Genomic DNA, 14,556 nt, shown 5'->3' on the forward strand with positions numbered 1-14,556 from the left:
TCCTCGGAAGAAAAGTTATGACCAACCTAAATAGCATATTAAAAAGCAGAGACATTACTTTGCAACTAAGGTCCGTCTAGTCAAGGCTATGGTTTTTCCAGTGGTCATGTATGGATGTGAGAGTTGGACTGTGAAGAAGGCTGAGCGCCAAAGAATTGATGCTTTTGAACTGTGGTGGTGGAGAAGACTCTTGAGAGTCCCTTGGACTGCAAGGAGATCCAACCAGTCCATTCTGAAGGAGATTAGCCCTGGGATTTCTTTGGAAGGAATGATGCTAAAGCTGAAACTCCAGTACTTTGGCCACCTCATGGAAGAGTTGACTCATTGGAAAAGACTCTGATGCTGGGAGGGATTGGGGGCAGGAGGAGAAGGGGACAACAGAGGATGAGATGGCTGGATGGCATCACTGACTCGATGGATGTGAGTCTGAGTGAACTCTGGGAGTTGGTGATGGACAGGGAGGCCTGGCATGCTGCGATTCATGGGTCGCAAAGAGTCGGACATGACTGAGTGACTGAACTGAACTGAAGGCACTGCTGGGCCCACTCACAGAACACCAAGGACTAAACAAATACCAAAGGAGAGCTAGCCGGCTGCAGACCGGCCCATCTCCCACCGGAGTCAGGGAGGCAGGCAGGCGGCAGCGAGAGCCGGAAAGGCAAGGGGCAAATTCAACCCCAGAGATGGCATCCTCTACCAAACTGTGAGCAGCCTCCCAGTTGCTAACCAAGACTTCCTGGGATCCTGGATGGTTGACATCCGCCGGGAGGGTCACACCCAGAGATCAGCTCCCTAGAAGAGTCATACAGCACACCTGAGAGGGCCCTCCTGCTGTGCACCCAGGAAACCAAGTGGCCAGGATGGGAGAGGCGATAAGATGCATCCCCCACCTAGGGAGAGTGCACTCGCCAAGCAACTGGTCACCTGAGCTGCTTGGACCTGGGAAGGGCACAAAACTCAGGCCTAAATGGGTCTGCGCCTTTGTGGAGTACCTGTGAACCTGAACCTGAGCAGCTTAGACCTGGGAAGTGCACGCAACCCAGGGCCCGCTTTAGACAATTCCCCTGCAGAGCAACCTGGAGCCTGAACAGTGTAGACTGGGAAAACACACACACCATGAGCGGGGGCAAACCCAGTGTGGCTGAGACACTGTGAGCACTCCCCACACACGCCAGTGATATTTGTTTACGGTGTCCCTCACTCCCCAGAGCACGACTGAACAAGTGAGCCTAAAGAAGTGACCACCTTCGCCTCCTTGTGTCAGGGCGGGAATTAGACACTAAAGAGACCTGCAAACAGACAAAGCCAAAATAAACAGAGGGAACTGCTTTGGAAGTGACAGGTGCAACAGATTAAAACACTGTAGTTACACCCCCAGACACATATTAATCAAAACAAAGGTCAAACACAAAGAACAAATATTAAAAGCAGCAAGAGAAAAACAACAAATGACACACAAGGGGATTCCCATAAGGATAACAGCTGATCTTTCAATAGAAACTCTTCAGGCCAGGAGGGAATGGCAGGACACACTTCAGGTGATGAAAGACAAAAACCTACAACCCAGATTACTGTACCCAGCAAGGATCTCATTCAAATATGAAGGAGAAATCAAGAGCTTTACAGACAAGCAAAAGCTGAGAGAATTCAGCACCACCAAACCAGCTCTTCAACAAATGCTAAAGGATCTTTTCTAGACAGGAAACACAGAAAGGGTGTGTAAACACGAACCCCAAACAACAAAGTAAATGGCAATGGGATCATACTTATCAATAATTACCTTAAACGTAAATGGGTTGAATGCCCCAACCAAAAGACAAAGACTGGCTGAATGGATACAAAAACAAGACACCTATATATGCTGTCTACAAGAGACCCACCTCAAACCTAGGGACACATACAGACAGAAAGTGAAGGGCTGGAAACAGATATTTCATGCAAATGGAGACCAAAAGAAAGCAGAAGTAGCAATACTCATGTCAGATAAAATAAATCTTAAAACAAAGACTGTGAAAAGAGACAAAGAAGGACACTACATAATGATCAAAGGATTAATCCAAGAAGATATAACAATTATAAATATATATGCACCCAACATAGGAGCACCACAATATGTAAGGCAAAGGCTAACAAGTATGAAAGGGGAAACTAACAATAACAAAATAATAGTGGGAGACTTTAATACCCCACTCACACCTATGGATAGATCAACTAAACAGAAAATTAACAAGGAAACACAAACTTTAAATGATACAATGGACCAGTTAGACCTAATTGATATATATAGGACATTTCACCCCAAAACAATGATTTCACCTTTTTCTCAACTGCAGATGGAAACTTCTCCAGGATAGATCACATCCTGGGCCATAAATCTAGCCTAGGTAAATTCAAAATTGAAATCATTCCAAGCATCTTTTCTGACCACAGTGCAGTAAGACTAGATGTCAACTACATGAGAAAACTATTAAAAATTCCAACATATGAAGGCTGAACAACACGCTTCTGAATAACCAACAAATCAAAAAAATCAAACAAGAAATCAAAATATGCATAGAAATGAATGAAAATGAAAATACAACAACCCAAAACCTATGGGACACTGTAAAAGCAGTGCTAAGGGGAAAGTTCATAGCAATACAGGCTTACCTCAAGAAATAAGAAAAAGGTCAAATAAATTACCTAAGTTTACACCTAAAGCAACTAGAAAAGGAAAAATGAAGAACCCCAGGGTTAGTAGAAGGAAAGAAATCTTAAAAATTAGGGCAGAAATAAATGCAAAAGAAACAAAAGAGACCACAGCAAAAATCAACAAACATAAAAGCTGCTTTTTTGAGAAGATAAATAAAATTGACAAACCATTAGCCAGACTCATCAAGAAACAAAGGGAGAAGAATCAAAACAACAAAATTAGAAGTGAAAATGAAGAAATCACAACAGACAACACAAACATATAAAGGATCACAAAAGACTATTATCAGCAACTGTATGCCAATAAAATGGACAACTTGGATGAAATGAACAAATTTTTAGAAAAGTACAATTTTCCAAAACTGAACCAGGAAGAAATAGAAAATCTTAACAGACCCATCACAAGCACGAAAATTGAAACTATATTCAGAAATCTTCCAGTAAACAAAAACCAAGGACCAGATGGCTTCACAGCTGAATTCTACCAAAAATTTAGAGAAGAGCTAACACCTATCCTACTCAAACTCTTCCAGAAAACTGCAGAGGAAGGTAAACTCCTAAATTCATTCTAGGAGGCCATCATAACCCTAATAACAAAACCTGACAAAGATGCCACACACAAAAAAAGAAAACTACAGGCCAATATCATTGATGAACATAGATCAAAAGTCCTTAACAAAATTCTAGCAAACAGAATCCAACAACATATTAAAAAGATCATACATCATGACCAAGTGGGCTTTATCCCAGGGATGCAAGGATTCTTCAATATCTGCAAATCAATCAAAGTAATACACCACATTAACAAACTGAAAGATAAAAACCATATGAGTATCTCAGTAGATGCAGAGACAGCCTTTGACAAAATTTAACATCCATTTATGATAAAAACCCTCCAGAAAGCAGGAATAGAAGGAACATCCCTCAACATAATAAAAGTGATATATGACAAGTGAAAGAGAAGTTGCTCAGTCGTGTCTGACTCTTTGCGACCCCATGGACTGTAGCCTACCAGGCTCCTCCGTCCATGGGATTTTCCAGGCAAGAGTGTTGGAGTGGATTGCCATTTCCTCCTCCAGGGGATCTTCCTGGCCCAGGAATCAAACCTGGGTCTCCCGCATTGCAGGCAGACGCTTTACCATCTGAGCCATCACTCACTAATATATGACAAACCTACAGCAAACATTATCCTCAATGGTGAAAAATTGAAAGCACTTCCCCTAAAGTCAGGAACAAGACAAGGGTGCCCACTCTCACCATTACTATTCAACATAGTTTTAGGAGTTTGGGCCACAGCAATCAGAGCAGAAAAAGAAATAAAAGGAATCCAGATTGGAAAAGAAGTAAAACTCTCACTGTTTGCAAATGACATGATCCTCTACATGGAAAACCCTAAAGATTCCACCAGAAAATTACTAGAGCTAATCAATGAATATAGTAAAGTTGCAGGATATAAAATTAACACACAGAAATATCTTGCATTCCTATACACTAACAATGAGGAAACAGTGAGAGAAATTAAGGAAATAATTCCATTCACCATTGCAACAAAAATAATAAAATACTTAGGAATATATCTACCTAAAGAAACTAGAGACCTATATATAGACAACTATAAAACACTGATGAAAGAAATCAAAGAGGACACAAATAGATGGAGAAATATACCATGTTCATGGATTGGAAGAATCAATATAGTGAAAATAAGTATACTACCCAAAGCAATCTATAGATTCAATGCAATCCCTATCAAGCTACCAATGGTATTTTTCACAGAACTAGAACAAATAATTTCACAATTTGTATGGAAATACAAAAAACCTCGAATAGCCAAAGAAATCTTGACAAAGAAGAATGGAACTGAAGGAATCAACCTGCCTGACTTCAGGCTCTACTACAAAGCCACAGTCATCAAGACAGTATGGTACTTGCACAAAGACAGAAATATAGATCAATGGAACAAAATAGAAAGCCCAGAGATAAATCCACACACCTATGAACACCTTATCTTTGACAAAGGAGGCAAGAATATACAATGGAGAAAAGACAATCTCTTTAACACGTGGTGCTGGGAAAACTGGTCAACCACTTGTAAAAGAATGAAACTAGAACACTTTCTAACACCATACACAAAAATAAACTCAAAATGGATTAAAGATATAAATGTAAGACCAGAAACTATAAAACTCTTAGAGGAAAACATAGGCAAAACACTCTCCGACATAAATCACAGCAGGATCCTCTATGATCCACCTCCCAGAGTAATGGAAATAAAAGCAGAAATAAATGCGACCTAATTAAACTTAAAAGCTTTTGCACAACGAAGGAAACTATAAGCAAGGTAAAAAGACAGCCTTCAGAATGGGAGAAAATAATAGCAAATGAAGCAACTGACAAAGAATTAATCTCAAAAATGTACAAGCAACTCCTGAAGCTGAATTCCAGAAAAAGAAATGACCCAATCAGAAAATGGGCCAAAGAACTAAACAGACATTTCTCCAAAGAAGACATGCAGATGGCTAACAAACACTTGAAAAGATGCTCAACATCACTCATTATCAGAGAAGTGCAAATCAAAACCACAATGAGGTACCATCTAACGCTGATCAGAATGGCTGCTATCCAAAAGTCTACAAACAATAAATGCTGGAGAAGGTGTGGAGAAAAGGCAACCCTCTTACACTGTTGGTGGGAATGCAAACTAGTACAGCCACTATGGAGAACAGTGTGGAGATTCCTTAAAAAACTGGAAATAGAACTGCCATATGACCCAGCAATCCCCGTGCTGGTAATACGCACCAAGGAGAGACACGTGTACCCCAATGTTCATCACAGCACTGTTTATAATAGCCAGGACATGGAAGCAACCTAGATGTCCATCAATAGAAGAATGAATAAGAAAGCTGTGATACATATACACAATGGAATGTTACTCAGCCATTAAAAAGAATACATTTGAATCAGTTCTAATGAGGTGGATGAAACTGGAGCCTATTATACACAGTGAAGTAAGTCAGAAAGAAAAACACCAATACAGCATACTAATGCATATATATATGAAATTTAGAAAGATGGTAATGATAACCCTATATGTGAGACAGCAAGAGACACAGATGTATAGAACAGCCTTTTGGACTCTGTTGGAGAAGGCGAGGGTGGGATGATTTGAGAGAATAACATTGAAACATGTATATTATCATCATATGTGAAACAGATCACCAGTCCAGGTTCGATGCATGAGACAGGGTGCTCAGGGCTGTTGTACTGTGCTGATCCAGAGGGTGGGATGGGGAAAGGGGTAGAAGGGGGGCTCAGGATGGGGAACACATGTACACTCATGGCCGATTCATGTCAATGTATGGCACAAACCACCACTAGAATATTGAAGTAATTAGCCTCCAATTAAATAAATTTCTTAAAAAATAAAAAATTTTAAAAGAGAGGGTTAAAATAAAATAAATAAATAAATAAATTTGAAGAGAATTGGCATGTTTATCATACTGAGTCTTCCAATCCATGAACATGGTATACATATCTGATTTGGGAGTGTTACAAAATGTCTCTCACTAAACTTTTATAACTTTCTCTGTAGTCATTCTGCACAAAATTTATTACATGTATTTATAAGCTCTTCCTATTTTATATGATTATAAAAATTATTAAAATTTCATTTGCCTAATAAAAAAAGAAAATTACAACAAAACCTCATGAATATAGATATAAAAATATCAATCAAAATACTATCAATCAAATTAAACTCTATACAAAAGGGCAATGCAGCATGAACATGTGAATTTTTTCCCATGATTTCAAGGTTAACATTTTAAAATCACTGTGCAATTTGCAGAAGAAAGGAGAGAAATCAGTGTTATTTTGATAAATGCAGAAAAGGCAATTGATAAAATTAAATGCCAATTCATAATTTAAATTTCAGCAAACTAAGAACAGAAGGGAACTTTCTTAATCTCCCTAAGAGTATATTCAAAAACTCCACAGCAAACAACAAACTCAATGGTAAAATGCTAAACAATCTTCCTCTGAGTAGGAATGAGATAAAATGCTTACTCCTACCATTACCATTGTACATTACACTGGAGCTCTCAACCAGTGCCATGAGGCAAGGAAAAAAGGGGAAAAGTATAAAAACTGGAAAGGAAGACACCAAACTATTGTATTCACAGAAGGCATATCTATGTACATATAAAACCCAAAATAAAAAGAAAAACTGACAGATAAACTATTACAATTAATACATATATTTAGCAAGGTTGCTGGATACAAGATTATTATTCCAGAACCAACTGTATTTCTAAAATCTGGCAAAAGCTAACATTTAGAAATAAATATTGTATAAAATTCCATTTGTCATCACACACACAAAAATTAAATGTCTAGTAATATACCTAAGAAAAGATACATATCACATGTATATTGAAAAACATAAAATATTACTATGAGAAATTAGATAAGCCCTAAATATATAAGTGAAGAGGTATATCATGTTCATGGACTTCTAAGATCTAAATTATTACTAAATTAATCTAAAAATTAATTTAGATTACCATTATTAATCAAAATAATCTCAATCAAAATCTTAGCAGGGTTTTTTGATGTGAGAATTAACAGGATGGTTTTACAGTTTATGTAAAAATGCAAAGTGCCAAAACTTTCTAAGATAATCTTGAAAATCAGCTACATTAAAGGGTTTATAATACATATGAAGATTTCTTATAAAGCTACAATAATTAAAACAATATACTTATTAATATAAGTAGTTAAATAGAACAGAGTAGAGAATTCAGAAACAGGACCATACAACTAGAGTAATCTGATTTACCACAATGCAATAAAGAAAGAATGATCCTTTCAATAAATTGATCTAGATGAGAAAAAAATAAGTTTTTACTTTCATCACTATAAATACACACAAAACATCCTGAGTTGCAGACCTAAATAGGAAAAGGTAACATGATAAATTTTCTAATAGAAAATAGAAAAAATTTGTGATCTTGTATTAGGCAGTTTTTTAAACAAAACACCAAAAGAAAAGATTAGTAATTTGTACTTCAAGAAAGTGAGGAACATCTGGTCATCAAAAGATACCCTTAAAAGACTGAAAATACAAGCCACAGACTTGAAGAAAATGTTTGCAGTATACAAATTTGACAACTGACTTGTATCCAGAATATACAAAGAACTTCTACAAATCCGGGGGTGGAGGGGAAGCAATCCAGTTATTTTTTGATAGACAAAAACACTTTATAGAAGAGGATATACAAATAGTAAGGCTTCCCTGGTGGCTCAGTTGGTAAAGAATCTGCCTGCAATGCAGGAGACCTGGGTTCGATCTCTGGGTCGGGAAGATCCCCTGGAGAAGGAAGTGGCAACCCACTCCAGTATTCTTGCCTAGAGAATCCCATGGACAGAGAAGACTGGCAGGCTACAGTGCATGGGGTCACAAAGAGTCGGCCATGACTGAGTAACTAAACCACCACCATACAAATGGTAAATGAGCACATAAAAAATATTCAAATTCACTAGACACTGAGAAAAGTCACAAAGATATTTTATTGTACATCAGCAGAATATCTAAATTGTAAGACTGACAATAACAAGTGCTAACAAAGATGAGCGACTGGGACTTATAGATTGCTTTTATAATGCACACTGAAATAAGCATTTTGGAAAACAAATTTGACAATATCTACTAAAGTTGAATATGCATTTATTCTATAATCAAAAAAGATGCTTATGTTTTTCAAAAGACAAGTACATGAATATTCATATCCATTTTATTCATAATAGCCCCAAAACAGAAACAACCCAGATGGTCATCAATAGTATAATGGATAAAGTGGAATATTATAGAGCAAAGAAAAAGACTACATGTAACAATGACTCTCCAAGACAGTACACAGTTTTTAAGAACAGATAAACTAACAAATGGTGATAAAATCAGAATAATAATTACTTTGGTATGGAATGTTTATTAACTGGGAAAGGCATAAAGAAACCTTCTCTAATGCTAAAAATGTACTGTCTTAATCTAGTTGGTAGTTTTATGTATATATATATTTGTAAAAATTCCTATAGTCAACAGTTGTTGATTGAAAGACAGACTCTTTCTGAATTCAACAGATAAATTTGTTTTAATAATTGGCAGATATTTTATCAACTTCTTTTTAAATGAATTTGAATCACTATATACCATCTTGCAAAAATCCTTTAAAAGTCACTTAGATAAATACCTAAATTTTGAATCCTTCATTATTACAATCTTGTAAACTCTAGTTCAAGAATAGACTAGATACCTTTGGCATGGAGACATTAATTCTACCATCCAAGGCAGAATATCCCATCTTCATGTGGCTATAAAGTTTAGATTTGATCTTTAAAACTCAATTTCAAATAAATAGCACCACTAAAACTCATATGAGGAGGATTTCCTAATTTAGTCTTTTCAAAAACACTAACATGAATGGTGGTAATGAGGAGAATTCTAAGACATTCTTCAGAGCAGAAAGTAAAAATCCTAAATCATATGGAGTTTTGTAACTATCATCCTTCTCACAAAAACTCACCTTGAACCTGCATGCGAGTTCTCACTAGATTCAGTGGGTAGCTGACAAACTGACCACAAAAGTTAGAGAAGGCACAACATCCCATCAAAATCACCAATCCAGGGTCTTCTGCATGAGTGTTTAGCCAGTGAGTCTTCAAAAGCTGACAGAGAACAAAGTAACAATACACTTTAACAGCTGTTAAAGAAGAACCAAGATAATAAAATGCTAATATATTTTCTCACCATAGTCAGACTCCTTGCTATCTTCTGTGTTACATTAGCAAAGTATATAAAATCCAGAATGCAGTAATCCAGTACAGAGTAGCAAAAGCCATAGGATATATATTTTTGAACTGCTAACTTTTCACATAATTTAATGCAAATTAATAAAGCCCTCAATATTTCACTTTCCTGGTGGCTCAGCTAGTAAAAAATCCGCCTGCAATGTGTAAGACCTGGGTTCGATCCCTGGGTTGGCAAGATCCCCTGGAGAAGGGAACAGCTACCCACTCCAGTATTCTGGCCTGGAGAATTCCATGGACACATAGTCCATGGTGTTACAAAAAGTCAGACCCGAAAGAGTGACTTTCACTTTCTTTTCTTTTCAACATTTCAAGGACTCAAATTATCTAAATATTCTCTTTTTTCCTAAGCACCATCCTAGCAATCAAAATTATCCAGAGGTGTTCTCTATGCATCAAAACACCATGAGATTAGAGGACCTTACTGATGGAAAGTGAATCTGGACTTTAGATCCCTGGTTGCCTAATCTTTATGGAAGCTTATTCTGTCAAACTGCATTTCTTCTTACAGCAGTATTTTTGTTTCAGCACTCCTTTACACTCTTAAATATCTTTGAGGACACCAAAAAGTTTTTGTTTATATAGGTTACATCTATCAATATTATCTATCATATGAGACATTAAAACAGAAAAATTTTAAACTGAAGAGTATGTTCTTATTAACCAGCAGAGGAATGATGTTATCATTAATCTGGGGGGGTGGGGGGAAACTCTTTCATCGCAAGAGAATGAAAGTGACAAAGGTAAATAACATCTTCATATTATGAAAATAGTTCAGGCTTCAAGGACCCTTAGAAAAGGTCCCAGAAATTCACCCCCAGAGTGTCCAGATCATGCTTTAAATGACTGATTAAATGGTTTTGAAATATAAAAATAATTATTTTAATCTAAAGATACTAGACAATGCCATTGTTTACTTCTAATGGGCTGAATTGTGTCCCCCCACCACCAAAATTCTTATGTTGAAGCCCTAAACCTTAGGGCTTCAGAATGTCACTGTTCATGGACAAAGTCTCTAAAGAGGTAATTAAGTTAATTTCACTAGGTATTAAGAGTGGAGTGTTTGTATTCACACATGTTTAGTTGTGTCTGCCAGGATTCCCTCTCCATGGAATTTTCCAGGCAAGAATAGCAGAATGGGTTGCTATTTCTTCCTCCAGGGGATCTTCCCAACCCAGGGATCAAACCCAGGTCTATTTTGTCTTCTGCACTGGAAGGCAAATTCTTAACCACTGTGCCACCTGGGAAACCTTTATTCAGAGTGGACCCTATTCCAATACGTCTGGTGTTCTTTTAAGTAGAAGTTTGGATACATATGTGCTTGCACAAAAAGGAAACTACATGAGGGCAGAGGGAGCTGGCCATCTGCAAGCCAAGGAGAGAGTTCTCAGAGAAACTTTGATCTTGGGCTTCTGGTCTCCAGAACTGTGAGAAAACAACTTCTCTTACACAAGCCACCTAGTCTGTGATATTCTGTTATGGCAACCCTAACAAACTAGTGCACTACTTTCAAGGCCTTTCCTCATTTAAGGATCCCCCAACTTGATTATCAGATTTACTTAGGATTTTTAAATTTATTTTTTATCAAAGTATAGTTAATTTCACCTGCTAGCACTCATTTCATACACTAGCGAAGTAATGCTCAAAATCCTCCAAGCTAGGCTTCAACAGTACATGAACCATGAACTTCCAGATGTTCAAGCAGGATTTAGAAAAGGCAGAGGAACCAGAGATCAAACTGTCAACATCCACTGGATCATAGAAAAAGCAAGAGAATTCCAGAAGAACTTCCACTTCTGCTTCATTGACAACGCTAAAGCCTTTGACTGTGTGGATCACAGCAAACTGTGGAAAAACCTTAAAGAGATGGGAATACCACACCACCTTACCTGCCTCCTGAGAAGTCAAGTCACTCAGTCATGTCTGACTCTTTGTGACCCCATGGTCTGTAGCCTACCAGGCTCCTCTGTCCTAGGGATTTTCTAGGCAAGAGTACTGGAGTGGGTTGCTATTTCCTTCTCCAGGGGATCTTCCCAACCCAGGGATCAAACCCAGGTCTCCTGCATTGCAGGCAGACACTTTACCGCCTGGGCCATCAGGAAAGCCCCTGCCTCCTGAGAAACCTGTATGCAAGTCAAGAAGTAACAGTTAGAATCGGACACGGAACAACAGACTGGTTCCAAATTAGGAAAGGAATATATCAAGGCTGTATATTGTCACCCTGCTTATTGGACTTCTACGCAGAATACATCATGTGAAATGCCGGGCTGGACAAAGCACAAGCTGGAATCAAGATGGCTGGGAGAAATATCAATAACTTCAGATATGCAGGTGACACCACCCTTATGGTAGAAAGTGAAGAGGAACTAAAGAGCCTCTTGATAAAGGTGAAAGAGAAGAGCGAAAAAGCTGGCTTAAAACTCAACGATCAAAAAACTAAGATCATGGCATCTGGTCCCATCACTTCATGGCAAATAGATGGGGAAACAATGGAAACAGTGACAGACTCCATTTTCTTGGGCTCCAAAATCACTGCAGGTGGTGACTGCAGCCATGAAATTAAAAGACTTGTTCCTTGGAAGAAAAGCTATGACAAACCTAGACAGCATATTAAAAAGCAGAGACATTACTTTGCCAACAAAGGTCTGTATAGTCAAAGCTATGGTTTTTCAACGGTCATATATGGATGAATTGATGCTTTTGAACTGTGGTGATAAAGACTCTTGAAAGTCCCTTAGACAGCAAGGAGATCAAAGCAATCAATCCTAAGGGAAATCAGTTCTGAATATTCATTGGAAGGACTGATGGTGAAGCTGAAGCTCCAATACTTTGGCCACCTGATTCAAAGAGCCAACTCACTGAAGGTAGGAGAAGAAGGGGAAAATGGAGAATGAGATGGTCAGATGGCATCACCAACTCAATGGACATGGGTTTCAGCAAGCTCCAGGAGATGGTGAAGGACAGGGAAGCCTGGCATGCTGCAGTCCATGGGGTCTCAGGGGTCAGACATGACTGAGCGACTGAACAACAATAGTTAATTTACGTTGTGTTAATTTCTGCTGTATAGCAAAGTGACTTAGTTATATACATATATACATTTTTTATATTCTTTTCCATTATAATTTATCCCAGGATATTTAATATAGTTTCCTGTACTATACAGTAGTACCTTGTTTACACATCCTATATATAACAGTTTGCATCTACTAACCCCAAACTCCCAGTCCCACTCTCACCTACCATCCCTCCCCCTTAGCAACCACAAGTCTGTTCTCTGTATCTGTGACTGTTTCTGTTTCATAGATAGGTTCATTTGTGCCATATCTTAGATTCCACATAAAAGTGATGTCATATGGTATTTGTCTTTCTCTTTCTAGCTTACTTCGCTTAGTCTCATAATCTCTAGTTGCATCCATGTTGCTACAAATGACTGCAAATCATTCTTTTCATGGCTGAGTAGTATTCCACTGCATATATATACTACGTCTTCTTTATCCATTCATCTGTTGATAGTGTTCAGGTTGGTTCCATGTTTTGGCTATTGTAAACAGTGCTGCTATGGACATAGGTGTTGGTGGTTTAGTCACTAAGTCGTGTCCGACTCTTGTGACCTCATGGATTGTAGCCTGCTAGGCACCTCTGTCCATGGGATTCTCCAGGCAAGAATACGGGAGTGGATTACCATTTCCTTCTCCAGAGGATCTTCCCCACCCAGGAATCAAACCTGGATTTCCCACATTACAGGCAGATGCTTCACCGACTGAGCTACGAGGGAAGCCATGAACACAGGGGTGCATATATATTTTAAAATTATAATTTTCTCCAGATATATGCCCAGGAGTAGAAATGCGGGATCATTCTATTTTTAGTTTTCTGAGGAACCTCCATGCTGTTCTCCAGAAAGTGGCTGCATCAACTTAACTCCCACCAACAGTGTAGGGGGATTCCCTTTTCTCTACATCCTTTCTAGGATTTATTATTTGTAGATTTTTTTAATGACGGCCATTCTGACTGGTGTGAGGTGATACCTCATTGTAGTTTGATTTACCTTTCTCTAATAGTTAGTGATATTGAGCATTGTTTCATGTGCCTATTGTCCATCTGTATGTCTTCTTTAGAGAAATGTCTATTTGGGTCTTCTGTGCATATTTCCCTTGATCATTTAGTCTCCCAACATATCAAAGACCATTTTTTTCAAGCTTTGTCCATTATCCTAGATGGACTTCTTCTAACACTGTGTGTGTGCTTCGTCACTCAGTCAATCCTAAAATTCATATGAAAATGTGAGGCACTCACAATAGTCCAAACGATTCTGAAAGAAAAAGCTAGAGAAGTCACATTTTCTAATTTCAAACTTACTACAGAACCATACCAGTTAAGGCAGTTGTGGTTCTGGTGTAAGGACAGACATACTGATCAATGAAATAGAATTTGAGGATTTAGAAATAAACCTTTAACATGTATGGTAAACTTTAATAATATTGCTAAGACCATCCAGTGGAGAAAACAGTCTTTTCAACAAATGGTATTGATACAACTGAATGCTGCTGCTGCTGCTGCTGCTAAGTCACTTCAGTCGTGTCCGACTCTGTGCGACCCCAGAGACGGCAGCCCACCAGAATCCCCCGTCCCTGGGATTCTCCAGGCAAGAACATTGGAGTGGGTTGCCATTTCCTGCTCCAATGCATGAAAGTGAAAATGAAGTCGCTCAGTCGTGTCCGACTCCCAGTGGCCCCATGGACTGCGGCCCACCAGGCTCCTCTGTCCATGGGATTTTCCAGGCAAGAGTGCCGGAGTGGGGTGCCATTGCCTTCACCAATACAACTGAATATCCACATGCAAAAGAATGGAGTTAAATCCCTGCCTAACATCATATTTAACAATTAATTCAAAATGCATAGTAGACCTAAAGTAAGAGTTAAAAACGTAAAACCCTTAGAAGATATAAATCTTCTGAGTTCTTGGATTTGGCAGTGGTTTCTTATATATGACACCAAATAC

General features: G+C 38.3%; 1 protein-coding gene across 1 annotated transcript in view; it reads right to left on the reverse strand.

The window, feature by feature from the left end:
- LOC101102447 (mitochondrial adenyl nucleotide antiporter SLC25A24-like) overlaps positions 1–14,556 on the reverse strand; it is a 65,149-nt gene that overhangs the window by 12,620 nt on the left and 37,973 nt on the right. The window contains exon 6 of the mRNA XM_042251705.2: positions 9,273–9,414. Within this exon, the coding sequence (XP_042107639.2) occupies positions 9,273–9,414 (142 nt within the window). The remainder of the gene's footprint in view (positions 1–9,272; positions 9,415–14,556) is intronic.

The sequence above is a fragment of the Ovis aries genome, chromosome 1 (assembly GCF_016772045.2).
Source record: "Ovis aries strain OAR_USU_Benz2616 breed Rambouillet chromosome 1, ARS-UI_Ramb_v3.0, whole genome shotgun sequence".
Lineage (NCBI taxonomy): Eukaryota > Metazoa > Chordata > Mammalia > Artiodactyla > Bovidae > Ovis > Ovis aries.